This window comes from Dermacentor albipictus, chromosome 10 (genome assembly GCF_038994185.2).
Source record: "Dermacentor albipictus isolate Rhodes 1998 colony chromosome 10, USDA_Dalb.pri_finalv2, whole genome shotgun sequence".
Classification (NCBI taxonomy): domain Eukaryota; kingdom Metazoa; phylum Arthropoda; class Arachnida; order Ixodida; family Ixodidae; genus Dermacentor; species Dermacentor albipictus.
The window spans coordinates 52,551,774-52,570,197 of record NC_091830.1 but is presented as its reverse complement, the minus strand read 5'-3'; the positions used below and the strand labels follow the sequence as shown (position 1 = coordinate 52,570,197).

The window sequence follows — 18,424 nt, the reverse complement described above, 5'->3', positions numbered from 1 at the left end:
CGGCGGCGACAGAAGCGTGCCACATGGCCAGCAATGCCGCAGGCGAAGCAGATAGGCCGGTTGTCTTGAGTGCGCCACGTCTCGGTGGGACGAAAAAAGTGTGGTGACGGTCGGGCAACTTGAAATGAAGCCGGATTCATGGGCGATGGAAAGGAAGCGGTCTGCGCAGGTGGCCGTGCAACCACGGCTGCATAACTGAGCGTCAGCGACGTAGGGTGGTTGACAAAGTTGGTATGGGCCAGCGGCACACTCATAGGGTTGGGTGGGGGGGTTGTAGGAGCTGCAGGAAGCGCTTCAGATATGTGATTTCGGATGGCTTCCTGCAGCGTTGGAGGCAAAGCTGCCGTAGGTGCGTCACTGTGAGGCAGCAGCGAGAGCTGCCTGGCCACCTCTTCACGGATAAAATCTTTGATATGCTGCGAGAGAGTCGAGTTGGTGAATTCGGTAGAAACCGCGATGCTGGAGACGGAATCGGCGTGCTGGATGTTCTGGCGGGCGATGGAACGTTGGCGGCGCAGCTCGTCAAAGCTCTGGCAGAGGTTAATGAGGACGGATACGCTAGTTGGGCCTTTGGCTAGCAACATCTGGAAAGCGCTGTCCTCGATGCCCTTGAGGATGTGTTTGATCTTGTCATCCTCTGACATGCTGGGATTGACCCGCTTGCACAAATCGAGAACATCCTCGATGTAGCTGGGGAATGTTTCTCCAGGCTGCTGTGCGCGCTGGCGTAGACGCTGTTCAGCGCGTAGCGTACGCACAGCTGGGCGATCAAACACTTCTGCAAACAGAGTCTTAAAGGCGGAACAGCTTGTAAAGTCTGATTCGTGGTTGAAGAACCAAAGTTTGGCTACGTCGGCGAGGTAGAACGGCACGTTGGTCAGCTTAGACTGGTCATCCCATCGGTTATGGGCACTTATACGTTCGTACGATGAGAGCCAGTCTTCCACGTCGTGTTCGGCGGTCCCACTGAAAATGGGTGGGTCGCGCTGACGAGGGACGCCGGCGCAGATGACAGTGGCAGCCGGTGGGGCGGGCAACGAGGTGGCGGGATCAGGCATAGTACAATGCGATCTTGTTGGCAGGGTTCGAGTGCGGAGCTCCAGGACGAGGCGAAGGATCTCAGCAACCTCCACCAAATGCGATGAGGTTTATTCTCGTTCACGACGTTGTGGAACGCTAGGCAAAACAAGGCACTGCAAGGGCTGTCCGAAGCACGGGGTCGCTCGAGATCACGGCACGGCCCTTCGTCTTCCTCTTCAGACGGCACACACACAGGGGCGCGTCTGCTTCATTACATAGTACGTAAAATAACGCTTTGTAATAGGCAAGTCCAATAAAGGTTTCTTTTTTTTGCCTGTGGGTTAGGCGCTCCTACATTTACTATTGTGTCCTGGCTATAGCATATAACAGGTTCTGTGGACCACTTCTCTGAAAATGAAGTTGTGATCAATTTGAAGAAATTTTGACGGTCCTTTTGCACCTACAGTGCACATTGTCACGTGGTCGTGACGTCAAAGAACACAGTAGCAATACTGTGAAAGGCAAAAACTAGCTTTTATTCGGCGAACCTGTGCCCACAAAACAGCCTACACTTAAAGCACAACGACAGCGGCGGACACAGTCGGCGATCGTCGTAAATCTGATCCGCGGGTCAAGCGCGTCGGCTTTTATAGAGCAGTCGTCGAATGTTCCAGACTAATCTTTCGGACCCGCGTGGCTTCCACGAAGCTTTACACCATTCGCGTTACGCGATGAAATCAGACAACACAAGGTTCGGCGACAACAGACAGCCGGGTAGAAGCATCGATAACTTTCCAGAAACGTCGGATACATGCAGGCGCGTCCCTCGCTGTGCGATTACAGTTGTTAAGCGGCGAAACGTGGTCGCCCGATAAAGATAAGTACACGTGTCAATATATACGGGCAAAAAAAATATTTCTTTAAAATTTTTTTACGTAGATGGCATTTGTAAAGAGCACGAGGAGGCACTTGCATTTTCGCAGTCCCCCGACGGCGAAGCTTCTGTGGCGTCACACATATGACGTCACCTGCCTGACTCCTGTAAGCAACGCTGTCAGCATATCGAAATCGAAAACTGATATTCCTCTTTGCAACAGTTTAGTTTCGAAAAACTGAATTCAGACATTTTTGTTCGCAGCTATGACATGTGATTTTAAATTAAATGACTGGCATTGGAACAGTAAAATTCTATTTTTCAGGAATGTATTTTCTATACTTTTTCTTTCTTCTGTTGCTACTAAATTTCATTGGGGACGGTATGCAAAACACTGCCGAGGTAGGCACATGCTACGATATACCGGCTTGGTCGATAATAAAGTGGTGCTTTCCTATGCGGCGTCCCTCATTCACGAGTGTGCCCCTCTAGGACATAAATTCCTGTAAATATTCATTCCCTTCATTCAGAATATTTACTAAAATCTTGTCTAAAATAGCAATACAAAAGCGCTGTACCTCTTCTTTATGCGTGCACCTTTTAGTGTACTGCATAAGGCTAAAGTGCTTGTATGATCGCTGAAGCATGCTTCAGAATTTCAAACTTACTTTCAGAAGTGCGACGTCATGCACCAGCTCATAATTGGTTACGAATTTTGGGTGGAGCATCATCTTTTCAGCTTCAAATGCTTTACCATTATTAAGCAGGTTGGATTTGTAGACCACCACGACCTTTTGCGCAAAGGTGCCTCTGAAATAAAGAAGCATGTGTTAACAACTGTAACAAGAACAGCGTATATACATTAAGTACTCTTTTCGCCTGTAGATGTTTATTCTCTATACTGTGGTCAGCAGTCAAGATAAGCAAGAGGCGTTTAGAGTATTGTGGGGGAAAAGAAGCAGAAGAGAGCTGGAGCCAACTTCGTTATAGCTAGACGTAACTTTACCGTATGTTGCTCGAGGTCTTTAGGAAATAATATAAACAAACTATGGCAGGCTGCTGCAGGAATAAATTTATGCGAACCGTTTTGCAGGTACCAGGGCCGCTATCTGTACACGTTCGAAAAGCGGACGTTCGATGTTGCCTCGCGCAATCCAGGCTCCGCCGATATCGCGGACTAGGCCAATCTGGGGCTCCTTAGAGCCCCAGCAGTCAAACGAAAAAGACGCGAAAGTGGCTGACCGATCCTTTGAAAGAGCTGGCTGGCTTTGTAATTCGATAAGTATGCACCTCATCGGTGCTGTAGGGGTTGGAGGACGGACTTCGGGATGAAAACAAACTTGGGGAATTTATTTTACATTATATAAAGAGAGGTGAGAGTCAAGTAAGAGTCGTACAGTCATTACGGGCCGGCAGAAACTCGGACGCTGCGGCCCGCGGCAAGAAGTTCGAGAGAGGTGAATCAGGGAATCCTCCAGAATGCTCTGGTATCTCTGGAATGCTTCTTATAAACCCTTCGAGCACTGGAAGTCGCGTCATGTTTGACCAATGTGAGAGTCCGCTCAGATGACGCCATTTTCGGCCAATGGTTGGCGCCCGTGCCGCGGTGCCACACCAGGCGGAGAGAGTCGCCGCTTGGTCCCCCTTGCTTGATCGCCATCACAAAAGCCAGGTGGGGGCGACGCTGCCAGGCCTTCCCGGTACATCGCAGCCGTCTTCTTTCCGGAACCACTTTCCTTGAAACAATGCCGGACTATCCCTTCGTTTTCTGGAAAACTCAAGCATTGAATAGCTCCACCGGCGGCGTACGAACTTGTTTGCATGTGAACTTGTTGGCTCGAGCGCTCCTTTGGAATGTGCTGCGATTCGATGTGGTCCGGGGGAACTCGAAGTAGCCTCAGGAAACGGCGCCACATCTAACAGGCCCTATTGCCCGTTTCTTGACAGCTTACAAATATCAGTGACATACGAGCCAAAAAAAATCGAGCCATTTATTGGTTAGAGGGTTCGGCTGCTGTGCTCGACGGCAGAGGTTCCATTCAACCGTCGGTCGTGCATTATCGTCCTTTTTATTAAAAGCGAGGCGAAACAGGAACCTACCTAATCCCAGCTACGGCTTTCAGTAGCAGCGCAGCCAGAGCTACTAAACTGAAGCGCACATCTTTTCCTGTGCGCCAAGATGTAGTCGGCCAATGTGAACATCTGTAGATTGCGCAGCGTAAAACAAAACATACAATTTATTCCTTCTTTTCATCCTAAATATTTCTCTCTTTTTTCGAAATAAATGAATAACTTGCGGCTGAAAGGTAACCGTTTCCTCCTGCTTCTCGTTTTCTGGCTTTCTGTTGTTCACATCTGGTTTTCCTGCTACTGTAAACATAGATGGCGTGACTGGGTTGTAGTCTATACGATTTGGGGGTCGCAGACTTCCGTGTCTGGCGTCCCGCGGGGGGTGGGCCTCTAGCCTGCGCCACCCGTGCGTCTCGAAGCGGGTTGCCATGACCTTCGCCACCGGGGGACCAAAGTGAGGCTTAGTGGGCCCATGATGTCGTCCGTGCCTTCCTAACGATGGTTGCTTTTTAGTGATGAGTACGAGGGCGAGAGGATGGAGAAACGGCACAAGGAGAGGGCGGATTGTTTACATAGGTGAGGTAAACTTATTTACAGAGAAAAGTCATACTCGCACTCACAGGAGCACGGAGCGCCGTACATCGTAGCACGCAGAAGCTACTGGTCATAGCTACTACGTCGTTCTGGGAAAGCATGCTCCAATAGATCACCCACTGGGTAACCAGATCGTGTCTCCCTCAACCAGTACAGTGGTTCGTAATGACGCAGCGCACCGCCTCCGAACAACAGAAGGATGTACGTGTCGGCTCCAAACTGATCTTGGAAAGGGGGAAAGCATACCAGACCCAGTGTTTCAATGACGACCGGGGAGAGGTCTGTGGCCCAAGCTCGCCAGAAGGTAAAGCCACTCCAGGTCCTGCCATCTCTCGGTGAAATTCGGGGAAACCCTCTGACGTCTCGTTCCCAGGCCGAAGTCTACCAAATTGTCGCCACTGAAAGGCGCACCTTCTGGTAGGAAAGCCGAATCCTTCAGCATTTCAGCGTCCGCATCGACTCTGTGGAATGCTGTTTGACGTCGGTAACACACCGACCCCGGCCTCCGCTCTTCGACGAGTTTGCAAAACTTAACATCTCCCAAGCGGCAAGGAAAATGTCAACTGGCGAGCCCGGACAACCGCTGGGCAGGATGAGAATGGCTCGTGACCAAGAAAATGGCTTGGCCTTCTGTAACAACGACAGACTTGGAATGCTTGCAACGATCCTACAACAACCGGTGCGGAAGAGCCGATCCCTGCAACGCAGTACCACACAACGCGCAGACGCCCAGAGAGAGAGACGGCTTGGCTGCACTGTTCGGTCACAATACGCGACCTATCATCTCCTGCGTGCAACAGGAGGTCTGCAAGTGCCCACGATCCCACCGGAGAGCACACCCATCACCGACCCCGGAATCAGCTGTTAAACCACTGGGCATGACACTACAATTTTAATATGAGCTGCTCAACTAAGAACTGAAACTTTCGATGCCAAAATTTTGGAGGTGCCACCAGGGAGAGCAATTGCGTTTCCCTGAGCCCGACGAAGCTTGACTGTCGCGCTCTACTATAGCAAATGTATACGTACAATTAAACCAAAGTAAAAGGCTCTAAGTAACTAATGCTTCATAACATTTAGACGGCATAACTTCATCAACAGCCTCTTCACACTCTATCACAGTGGACTACTTATCGCACGTACTGGGGCCACTGAGCAGCCTTGTTGACTCTGCCGGTACGTGGCGAAAGTATCGCCAATATTTAGGTCACAATTCACAGCGCATGCTTGCACCTCACGCAGAGGTTTTCTCCACGCAGGACCGCCTTTAAGGGAACCGCTAAACTAAACTTCCGTAACTTACGCACCAAGAAGGACATTTTAAAAAACGGGTCAACTCTTAACAGCTTCCATGAACGCTTAAGATAAAACTCGGAACACTGCCGCCTTCAGCGCACACGGGGGATGCAGCCGTTAACATTCATCCCGTCTGCATAGGACGTGCGCTAGCGGAGCGCAACCAACGCGTCTCACTGCTAATCATGCGCTCACTGAAAACCATTGGCCTTAAGCTTAAAGAAAAATTCAAGCCTATAACAATGGTTAAGTGATACACCCGCGCATTACCAGAGTCCTTTAACAAATGACGCTGACGTTTAAGTCGCTCACTCACAACAAAAATTCACCGGCAATTACGACACTCCCTAACGCCGTAGGCTAAAGGGGCAAGGGAAGCTCCGGAGGGAGCGCCGAAAAGACTGGTGGCTTCATGAGAGCACCCTCTCGCGCGCCCTGTGTGTAGGTCACGTGACCGAGCGTCCGCTGGAGGAGAAAAGAGACCAGTGTCGGATATTCCTTTTGCGCAACGACCACTCGTTCATACTCGTGCTGAGGATCGGATGTGTACATACCGCAGAAACTCTCCCAGCAGGGTCGAACAACCTCCCTGAAATTCCTTCGTTTTTCAAGAAAATGAGGCCCTGGTTTCAGATTTTTTTTCTGTAATGTTCAGGTCACAACGCCGAAAGTAGCCGCATAGTGTCTGCATACCGATACTTCTATTTCCGGAAGGCGAACGTTCAGGATCTCCTGTTCCCTCCGGGGCCACGCGCTCAAGGCGTAGCAGCCCCATTAAAGGTCTACAAGACTTCTTGTGGGGCATCGACCTTACCGCCAGCGTCGACGTCCACATGACCGGTAGACTCACTGTAAATCATGCTGCTAGGAAAAATGTGTAGCGCTTTCCATTCATGGCATTCTATACTTTGCCCCAAAACCGCGGTTAAGGTGTCCACCAGTGTGTTAGACAAACACCGCGGTTTTAAAACGTGGCTCTTTTGTTTTTTGCAAACTCTCTCGGACTTTCTTGACCACGGCTGCGGTCTTGCCAAATAGCTTACATGCAAAACAGCTCTACCATCTTTACTGTCCCTAAATATCCGTATCCCTAAAAACAAGGCTGCTGCCTTGTTTACAACGAAATTGCGCAGTGATAAACTATACTTAAAAAAAGACACGGCAGAACCACCGCACGATAACTCTCGACGGTAATGCGATTAGCACTGAGACAATGTACCGGCTCGCTGTATTGCTGAGGTCACGTTTATTCAAAATCTGCCGTGGTCATACTGAGATTTCCGTTGCTTCGGCTACATGCGACGTAGACTGTCTCCGGTATCGGCCCGTACTGCTACTACACTAGCTTGCCAAGGTGGCCTATGAGCATAACGGGATGACATCGATGCAGTGACTGATGGAATGACGAAGCAATGAAGTTGATGGAACGGGTAAGGCGGTATAATGAAGATGGCGGGTTCACAATAGTATGGCGATGACTGTGTGACAAGAGTCGGATGTTGAAGTCAGAGTGACGACGACGGAGAGCGCGACAGCAACGCAACGAAGCTATGACAAAGAATACATGATTACGATTGTATGATGACGTCGCAGTGGCGACGATGACAACGGTATGAGGACAGTACAGTGTCTACGAGTGTATTTCGCCGATGGTGGAACGGCGGTGTACCACGAAGGCAAAATGACGACGTACGCATGATGACGATGACGTCATAACGAGGGCATTACGAGAGTTTAATCATGAAGCCTTAGTGACGACAACGGAACGACCACGACCGCTTCACGATGATGATTTGACAACGAATGCATTAGAATTCCTTGACGACGAAGGTGCGAGGACAACGGCATGACGAGAGTCGGATGACAAAGCTTGGAATGACGACGATGCAATGACCACAACGCCATCACGACCACGAGCGAGCACATACCTCGTGGCCCAAGCTAGTAGACGATTTGAACCACTGCGTTGTGTACGGACGGACGGACGGACAGACGGCCAGACGGACAGACGGCCAGACGGACAGACGGCCAGACGGACAGACGGACGGACAGACAGACAGACAGACAGACAGACAGACAGACAGACAGACAGACAGACAGACAGACAGACAGACAGACAGACAGACAGACAGACAGACAGACAGACAGACAGACAGACAGACAGACAGACAGACAGACAGCCGGACAGACGGATGGACATACGGATGGACGGACAGACAGACAGACAGACGGACAGACGGACAGCCGGACAGACGGACAGACGGACGGACGGGCGGACGGACGGACGGACGGACGGACGGACGGACGGCTAGTCGAAGAAAGTGAGCACTCAAGAGGCTCAGTGGCCTGTCCATATCGCCGAACTAAGCATAAGTGGGCAAGGAATCCAGTCAGTCAGTCAAGAACTTTATTGAAGTCCTGAGGAGTTTCAATCCGTTGGAGATCCGACGCAGGGAACTCCTCCGGCAGAAACCGTAGGCGACACCCAAGTCGGGACGGGAACGTGGTGACGCTCCGCCAGTTCTAGGGCCCTCTGGACGGCCTTGAGTTGAAGTTTGAGGTCCGGGCTTTTGAGGGCTTCTTCCCATTCGGGCATTGGTAACGCGGTACATTGCCAGAGCATGTGCGAGAGTGAGCAATAAAGTTCTGGGCAGTCTGGGCAATTTGCCGGGATTTCTGAGTTATAGTGACTTAGTAGGCCTCGTGACGGATACGAGTCCGTTTGTAGCATTCGAAACGCGGCCGCCTGCGCGCGTTCGAGTTTGGCGTGTGGGAGCGGGAAATTGGTTCTGCCTTTCCGATAGTGGGAGGTGATCTCTTGGTAAGTGAGCAGCGGGTCATTAAACTGAATGTCCAGCCCCTCGTAGGCAGTGGGACCGTCGCGGCGGGCAAGTTCTCGCGCACGGTCGTGGGCCGTTTCATTGAGGTTAGCTTTTTGCGGGTGAATGTCTTTCCCCATGTGAGCGGGGAACCAGGAGAGGCACCGTTTGCTCTCTTTTGAGCTCGCTAGTAGTATACGCGCTGCTTCCTTAGATACGTTGCCGCATTCGTAGGCCCGAATTGCGGCACGCGAGTCCGTGAAGACATAAGTAAATGTGGGGTCTGCCATGGCGATGGCTACGGCTATTTGTTCCGCTTTAGCGCTGGTGGTCGTTTTAACCGATGCGGATGATCGTAGCGTTCCGTTGCCGTCCACGACCGCTATTGTGAAAGTGGATGTGCTGCCGTACTGGGCCGCGTCCACAAATGCGGTGGCTTCACGAACCGCGTCGATGCGGTCGAGAATCGCGCGGGCGCGGGCCCGGCGCCTACCCACGTTGTGTTATGGGTGGACGTTTCTGGGAAACGGTGAGACTTTCTATTTGTCTCTAATTTCGCTCGGTAGGGTAACCGCGTGCTCGAGATAGGGAGACGGGGAGACATTGGCGTCATTTAGGATTAGCCTACCGGCTTTGGACGAGGATAGGCGGAGTATTTGCGCCATAGTCTGAGCCTCGATCACTTCGTCGATGTTGTTGTGCATACCTAGCTGGTCAACCTTTGCTGTACTTGCTCTTTGTGGAATTCCCAAGACCTGTTTGATGCTTTTGCGCATGAGTTTCTAGTTTCGTCCAGTTGTGGGCAGAGGCGACGTAATTAATGTGACTCATAAGGAACGCGTGGTATACGCGCAGAAGGTTATCTTCGCGGAGACCCTTCCTGCGCCCCGAGACTCTGTGGATGAGTCTGATCATGTTTTCGGTTTTGGCGGTTAAGTATTTGATCGTGTGTCCGTGGCATCCGGTGGATTCGATTAGGAGCCCAAGAATGCGTATGTGGTTGACTCGCGGAATCTGTTGTCCGTCTCTTGTGTGTAGTGCGAGCGGAAGTTCGTCTAGAGGTGTTAGGTGGCGGACTCCTTGGCAAGACTTGCGAAATAGTAATAGTTCCGATTTCTTTGAGGATAGTTTCATTCCTGTGTTTAGAAGGTACTCTTCCGTGGCATCAAGGGCAGACTGTAATGCCTGCTCCATGTCTCCCACGGAGCCTCCCGGGCTCCAGATGGTAATGTCATCTGCGTATAGTGCGCAGTTTACGTTTGGGATGTGTCTTAGTTTGTCTGCAAGTCCCTTCATCACTATGTTAAATAGTAATGGAGAGATGACTGAGCCTTGTGGTGTTCCGATGGAGCCCAGCGCGTAGGGGTCCGACTAAAGGTTCGAGACTCGCAGTCGGGCTTCTCTGTCTTTTAGGAAGGAGCGTACGTACTCCTGAAATCTCTGGCCGAGGCCGAGGCCTGCCACAGACTCCAGGATGAAGCGGTGCGAGACGGTATCCAGTGCGAAAAATATTTTAAGTGCGAGAAAATAAAGCACAAGCGCGTAGTTTAGCAGCTTAACTTACACGTGAGGTAGAATGTTTGCACATTTTATAAGCCTCAGTTACCTGATAGTCTGTTTGCCTTTTTATTTCGGAACCGAACCGTGTTTTATCAAACTAAAATTTTGTTCCGAAATTTAAACAAAGAAAAATAAATAAATAAACTGCGATACAGTCGAGACATTTAACAGCTTGCATAACAAAAAAGTAAAATTTATTGGCGGCATAATTTGCTGATGCACCTTGCACATCTGGCAAGTGCTACGTGATTCATTTGTGTTCGGTATTATCTCGTCTCCTCATTTAAATATTTAGTCATGAATCAACGCTCGTGTTCTCTGATTCTTTGTTCACATAGTCTGCTTTGTACTTCGTCTTCGAAGACGTTAACCTACTAATTCAGTCAGGTTGCTGTTTATATCAAGTACAGAAGCACTTTAAAGGACTCACTTTTCAAACAAGCAGTGCGCCGCAGTCAGAATAAGGTTCTTTGTAATGATGCTCCCGCCACAATTCAATGCAACATTCGATGAAAGATCATATATGCCCTTAACTTGAACCTACAGAAGAAAAAAGGCGACATGCGTTATTTTTTTCGCGTAATGCCACACAAAGGCAAATCATTTTTCGAGCATGCTTTAGTTTTAAGGCAGGGCGTGCCACCAAAAAACAGCGCTTGAACATAAAACTGGCCACCGAACATCTGTGACAACTTCTGCGGTATCTGGCGCGCCTGACGACTAGAAGTTCCATCTAACAGGCTCCGTCTGAATCGAAGACAATCTGGAAGTCTGCGTGGTCAGCGGTGCCGCGTGCCTTGTGCTTTACAGATGTCCTCGCGCTCAGACTGTTTGTGCCCCCGCGGCATTACCAAGGCATGCCCAAGCGACTTCCGGTTACTCTGGTCTTGGGTCAGCGGAAGGCGTCGTGCTGCAGCAAAATTCGCCTTCTCAACATGCCGCTTCATTCTCGACTGCCTTACGCAGCGCATTCCTTCTCTCGACCTCCGTTTTGTCACCCTGATAAGCTACCGATCTTGATCTCTATTGATTCATATTTATTTATTAATATAGCCTGAAGGCCTATTCGGGAATTACGTTGGAGGGGGGAGTCAGTTACAATAACTATCGTGCAAAAAACGAACATTATTTAGGTACAGTGGCATAATTGTACACAGGAAATAAGACAATATGCAAATAAACATGAACACTACCATAATCACACCATTAGGATTTCGGCACAGCTTCGACTCGTTAAAAAAGCATCATGATTAGTGACAGATACAATACCCTTTGGTAATTTATTGAAATGCTACATTGCCAAAAGAAGTTGTGAATGACGATGCAGATTAGTGCGCGCTAAAAACGGGTTTTACATTACACGGGTGATCAAAACGCTGAAAAATGCAATGAACTGCGTTGGTGTGAGATTTGAGGAACAGGGATTTATTTAATGAAGCGCATGAAAATGGGACAACAGAGTCATTGCTATGTGTGATTATGAAGGGTGGCCAATGAAAGCGACTCCTTGATATCTGTCACGCTGTTGTTGCGTATCCGCATATTGGACAACGTGTATATAGCATCTCATTGTACCATAAGATATTCACCCGCCACCTACCCTTCCCTGCACCATGAACGACTTCGTGCAGATCAGTTACCGATTCAAAGAGTTGAGCTTCCCAAGAACTAGCACGAAGGACACCATGCTTATTGCTAAAGAATAAATCGTGTTTTCTTAGAAATGTTATGATGGTGGACCATATGGTATCTTCTAATGATCTACGACATATGCTTGTTAGTGTTAGTGTTTGAGACTGAGCAAGGATTACTTACACGACCTGCCCAGCATCACTGTTCTCTCCAAAGCTTAAGTAAACAGTTCCGGGCACATGTCTTAGCGACTAATAGCGCCGCATGCCATTCTTGCGGGCGTGACGCAAATATACAACAAATTCTGTGTCCACTGTCCACGCTTCCACTCTAAACGCCGTGCTCTGCGTACGTGTAACCGTTCAAACTACTGACCCTTCTCGGAAGCAAAGTATCGTGTGACCTTGGCCGAAGCCATCCGGTGCGCATTCGAGAGGCCAACAAGGCAGTAATGCGCGTCCTGAATACGAATGGGTTGTCGACCGCGTGTGACTGTACGAGGGTGAACATTCAGGTGCGAGCATGTGCACACGGGCTATCCTTCTCATCTTGTTATCTCCTGACGAGTAAGGTTGCCAACCGAGCACAACCACGGTTAACCGCCTGCTTGCCTTTTCTTCTTGGTGTTGGCTGTTTGTTATTCTCTCATTTCTGTGACTGACTACATTTCAGGATTGTAGAAGCACATGTAGCTTAGTTTAAGAAATACTGACGCATCGTAGGACTTTTTAGACATTCTCTATTAGTTTACCGCATCGGTCGGCAAAACTCACTCATGAGTCGACTCACTCAGACTCAAACTAACCCGTGAGTTCTGTGCTTAGTGAGTCCCGCTGAGAAGAATTCTGGTGAGTCTGACCCCTAGTGAACCCGGCTGAACACAAGCACTAAGCAACAATAAAGTTTTGAGTGAGTCTGAGTGAGTTCTGATTATTTTTCCCACGTAACATCAATTTCTAAAGAATGAAGGCATTGCCAGAATTGTGGAGACTATGGCTACCTCAAATTTTTCGCAGAGCGGTGCGCATGGAATCACGTGGGCGCTACGCTGTTGACAGCACTACACTTGGATCTACGTTGCATCCTCAGGGTAATCGCACCTCCTCTTTCGCTCACGCGCGCACGCACATTCGGCACTTACGCCCCTGCATGGTGCCAGTCCGAAGCCGTCGCACCGCGGGCAAATCAAGCACCATCGCCGTTCAGTCTACATGTACGGCGCCATACTTGCACCTCCTCTATGTCCCGTGCTTCCCATTTCCGTCCTAAAGCTGTGTCCGCTCTTCGCGCCTCTGCTGCACGATACAGGTAGTTTGGAAGGGAAATGTGAGAAGCTTCGCAGGAGAGGGTGAAGCATTCGATGCCATTATGAACCATTAGAACCATGAACCATTACAACCATGAACTATTAGAACCATTATGCATATTAGAACGTAGCTTTCGCTTTCCCCTACCGCTTTGGGAGCAAGGTCACAAAAGGCCGGAACCTACGGCTCCGGCGGCGTCGTCAAAAGCAGGCGATATCAACGCCCATTGCCCGAGTGGTACCTAATCAGTTTTTCATTTTCAGCGCTCGTAATCTTCCTTTTCCTTAGTACACCCGCATCCAGCTTAAACATGACTTCGAGGCTGTTGCCTAGTGCGAATGGGGCACTCGCTTACACTGCGACTGATGTCGACGTGGATAGAGCGGGTGCGTACTGGCCGTGCTGCATGCGCGTCTACGCTTGAATAAATTTGTATTGTGGTTTGCACACCTGTTCCACCTGTGAGACAACGGCGGACCTTGAAATGCTTGGTGTCCAGTGCTTTATTCCGAAGTGGCCTGGCGAGCCGGACCTGAGTCATTCGGTGTTTTCGGATTTGCCGCACTGCTCTGGTGTATTATAGTTAGGTTGGGAATCTTGTTACTTTGGGTTTTTCACATTGAATTCACGGAACGTGCCACTTCTCTCACGCTGCAATCTTCGCGAGGATGTCGCAGAGTGTCAGCAAAAGCTTACATAATCGAGTGAACATTAACCAATTTATTTGTGTTGCTTTAATTTTTGGATTTTATTGCATTATCATTCGGAGTGCGATTCACGTACTTCCCGGGGGCTATGTATGTTTGTCTCTAACCCCTTTCCCGCATCTGGTTTACTGGGTAGTTCATGGCAAAATGGGTAGTTTGTCGGGCTGCTTTACTGAGGGAGCGTGGTTCACAACGAGCCGTCGGACCAACTTTTGTAACTTAGTATGTGGTAATGTGCACATATCTGCCGCTTTTCAACGAACCACTATCACAACTACATGGGTCAATGTAGACGCGTGACTGGATAGGTGCAAATGCATAATAAGACATTTTGACGCCACCTTGGACCACTGCGTATGTGCCGCTCGATCTGTCCGTCCTCTTCAATGAACATCTTTGATGCCGACATGGATCACCAGTAGGTAGGTGCCCTCTTTCGCGCCATCTTGCGTTAATAGGCATGCGCCAATGGCATAGTGCCACTCTACGTTCAACGATCAGAAAGATCCTTAAATTTATCCGATGCTGGGTGGTGTCGAGCTCACGTAAACATGATTCCTCAAGGACAGCAACCCAACGCTTTCGCAGGGTGCGCGACAATCGCGCTGGGTACGTGCCGCCTTATTAATTGATATCTTTAACGACAACGCTTTACTGAGCTGCGCCATGAATGCACCGAATATGTGTCGTTTTTAACGATGCATATTCGCTTGCTGCACAGGACAGAGGAACGCCTGCTGCGGCGCTATAGCTGGCCAGGTGTTGTGTGAGCGGAGAGGGGATCGCCTTGGCGTCACGTCATCCTCGCTCTGACTCTCAGCACTCCACTACGAAGCACAGCCTGGCAGAGCGGTTGAAAGGTTACACCTGCTACGGCGCTATAGCTGGCCAGGTATTGTGTGAGAGGAGAGGGGATCGCCTTGACGTCACGTCATCCTCGCTCTGACTCTCAGCACTCCTCGACGGAACAGAGCCTGGCAGAGGGCCTCTGTAGGGCTCTCTGTAAGGCCGCACGCCCCTTGCGGATGTGTTGCGGTGGTTGACGTGAGGTTGACGACTCGTCCTTTTGCCGGTGAGTGACTTGAGTAGACGCCAGGTTAGGGGTCCCCTTGAACGGTCCTTCATGCTGGAGCACCGGCTCACCCAGCTCTGATTCCTCCTGCGCCGGGCCTGTCTTCTACAGCAGGCGTCCATTCGCCTGTATTTAGTCCAGTGCTCTGCCTTCCCTGCCCGAATTGCTATGCGCTCCATGCGGCGCCTGGAGCCACAGAGATTGAGTAGGCGGAGATCTGGGGCAGGGGTGTCCGGTGGCGCAGAACACTGAACGGTAGCCGCCTGGGTGCACTCTGCGATGGCATCTAGAAAAACACAGCGATCGGCCGCGTCACTGCAGTACATCCTAAACAGAGACCAGTCTATGACGTGGAAAGTTCTTGTCTCTGGCTTCCTCCCATATACAGAGGGGATTACAGTGGGGAAGTGGTCCGAACCCCAAGTGTCCGAAATTGTGTCCCAGGAGTAGGAGCACTGTTCTGTGGTGAGGGATAGATCGATCGCTGAGTTCACCCCTCGGCGGACATTGGTGGGTCCTCCGCTGTTCAAGATCACCAGTCCGGCTCTGCTGATAGCCTCGCGGAGGCTTCGGCCTCGGCTGGAGCAGCGGCAACTTCCCCAGTCTGTGTCGTGGTCATTGAAATCGCCTCAGAGGACTGTCTGCCTCCCAAGGCATAGAGCCAGCTGGTCAAGGATGGAGGAGTCTCGTGCCTTTCCTTGTCGTATGTATATGCTCGCTATGGTCGTGTCTTGGCTGCCGAGACGCACCGTGACAGCACAACACTCCAGAGGCCCTCCTACGACGTCGGCCATTGCAACCACAGCGTGCGCCAGGTTGCACCGAACGTTGATGGCTGTCCGTGGCTTGCCGGGCTGGTGGGTGTCGTCCAGGCACGGCGCGTCCGTGCAGCCGCGTGTCGTGCAGCTGATGGCGCCTGAGTAACCGGTGTATCCCGGGAGTCGCAGGTCCTCGTCCATCGCGTACACCTCCTGCAGTGCAAGCACGTCGTAGTCGCTCTGCAGGAGATGCAGGGAAAGGTCTGCGTGTCACCGCCGCAGAGAGTTAGTGTTCCACAGGAGAGCACTCGGGCGGCGGCGACCCTTCCTTGCTGTTGGCTGATAAGCCAGGGTTATTGACTGGCTGATGGCAAGCCACTGTCTGCAGGCAGATGCGGCGGAGTGGGTGGTCAGCTGGCAGTATGGTGCTGACTGCTGCCATGATGAGCAGCAGGTTCGCAACCAGCTGATCCACGGTAGTCTGGGCAGGAGGAGCGGCAGTGTCCTGTGTCTCCTGGCGGCGGGAGGCACGAGGGGCTGGCACCGGAGGCCTGGGTGCCGGGCTGGAGCCCTTCAGCGCGCTGGCATAGGACCTCGCCTGAGGCGAGGACTGCTGCGGCCGCTGCTCCTTGCGGACTGCTGCCCTGACAGCACGCCTCAACAATGGCGTGATGGAGGAAGCCATGATTGTGGCCACCTTGCATTCTTCCTGCCATTTGGGTCAAGCAAGAGTGTCCGCCCTGTGGGAGCCCCCGCAGTTCCTGCAGCGTACGGCCTAGCAGGAGACGTTCGCCTCGTGACTTTTGCCACAGGAGATGCAGCCAGTCGGCCACTGACAGGACTCCAGGACGTGCCCGGAGCGGCCGCACTGTCGACACTGTACTGGGCGGGGCCTGGCTGGCCTCACCCTTAAGCCGAGCTTGAAGAGGCGTACGTGCTCCGGAAAGACCGGTCCCGCAAATAGGATGGTGACGGTGCTCCCGTCCATCATTGCCGACAGCACAGGCATGATGGACTCGATGTCTCCCAGTAGGTATGTGTCTGCATGCAGCCCGCTCACACCGTGCAGGAAGCCGGTGCTCTTGCCGCGCTCAGCCGCCGGTAGACAGCCAGTCACATAAATCGTGTGCAGCTCGGTGAGCTTGAGCAACCACTCCAGGCATTCCTGGGTGGTGGTGTGGTCGGCCACGATGTTGGGCCTGTGGTTGACGAGACTTCGGCAGGCTCCTTTCTCTGCTTCTGCTTCTTCTTCTTCTTCCCTTTTGGCTTCGGCCGCGTAGCAGTCTGGCATGGCGGGTCCTTCAGGAACCGCGCGCGGGGTGCACGGGGCCCTGCGGTGACGAAACGGTGGTTTGTCTCCTCCTCATTCTGGTCCCGTCGTTTATGCGCTGTTTGAATTTTTATTGTTACCATGCAACACCAACTCGCCCAATCCGGTGCCCTTCTGCAGTTTTCTCCTATGCCAGCTCCATCGCGTTGGTAGCGTTCTATTGTGCAGCCTGACCGCTGGCAGACGACGCTACGTGGGGCATGCCACCATCGCGAGCAGACGGCAGGTCGGGGGTGGTGCCAGGCACGTCCTCGCTCGGAGGAGGCGCAAAGGAGGTGGCTGTCACCCTTTTCGGAAGGGCTTGCTCCACGTGATCGCTGGCTGCCACGTGCTGCTCCGAGCTAGAGGCAGCACTCGACGGCTGCTTGCGATGCAAGGCCGCCTCCTCGTCGTCGCTCTCTGTTTCGCAAACGCGTTTTCTGAAACTGAACAGGTCCATATCCTCGTCGTCAGAGGGAGGGAGTGATATTGAAGCATGGGGCTCCTCGTGTGCTGGGGAACCGCCCTCGGGGGGCTCCGAGGCTATCTCGGGGGCTGCCGGCTTCGTGGCGTCTCCTGGGTTATCCGCAGGTTGGGGCGGGTGGGGGGGACCACAGGCAGATCGACGGAGGTCGTTGCCTGTGTTGCTGCATAAATATTGTTGCGTGTGGAAAGACACAGACAGAAGAGGCTATTTACAGGCTATTTACGCCGTAGCCAGACAGCCAGGCAGACAGTCGCTCGCGCCAAGCGCACCGACCAACTTCATCGTCGTTCTCGCGGCGGCTCGTTTCTTGAGCATCGCTCGATGATATCGTAATACTACCACCCCCACCCCCCCGGTGCCAAAAGCACCGTCACGGTGCTGGTAAATATCCAAGGCGCGTGGAGAGTTGTAGGGCTTTAGTCGGGCGACGTGGACAATGCCACTGGTTGTCACAGCGGAGGACGTAGTGGGCGTGGCGAGAACGATTTCATAGGTGACATCGGTCACTTTGCGGAGCACGTGATGTGGACCTGTGTAACAAGAAAGGAGTTTTTCACATAGGCCAACTTTACGCGAAGGTGACCAAAGCAACACGAGGCTGCCGGGCACAAAACGGACATCACGGTGACGGAGGTCGTAGCATTGCTTCTGCTTGTCTTGAGACACTTGTAGAAGAGCGTGCGCAAGTTGGCGAGCGTGGTCAGCATGGGCGATTGCATCACGGGCATAATCGCCAGTTGAAGCCGTGGCAGACGGAAGCACAGTGTCCAGTGGTAGCGTTGGTTCGCGGCCATACAAGAGGTAAAACGGGAAAAAGCCAGCAGTTTCGAGACGGGAAGAGTTGTATTTATTTATTTATTTATTCATACTGTCGATCCCATCAGGGATCATAACAGGAAGGGCATACATAGTTATCTTG

At 51.6% G+C, this 18,424-nt stretch overlaps 1 protein-coding gene across 1 annotated transcript in view; it reads right to left on the bottom strand.

Annotated features, from left to right (window-relative positions):
* Positions 1-18,424, bottom strand: part of LOC135907687 (chymotrypsin-1-like) — a 48,811-nt gene that overhangs the window by 13,008 nt on the left and 17,379 nt on the right. The window contains exons 4-5 of the mRNA XM_065439390.2: positions 10,664-10,773; positions 2,563-2,704 (exon numbers count right to left, since the gene is read on the bottom strand). Of these exons, the coding sequence (XP_065295462.1) occupies positions 2,563-2,704; positions 10,664-10,773 (252 nt within the window). The remainder of the gene's footprint in view (positions 1-2,562; positions 2,705-10,663; positions 10,774-18,424) is intronic.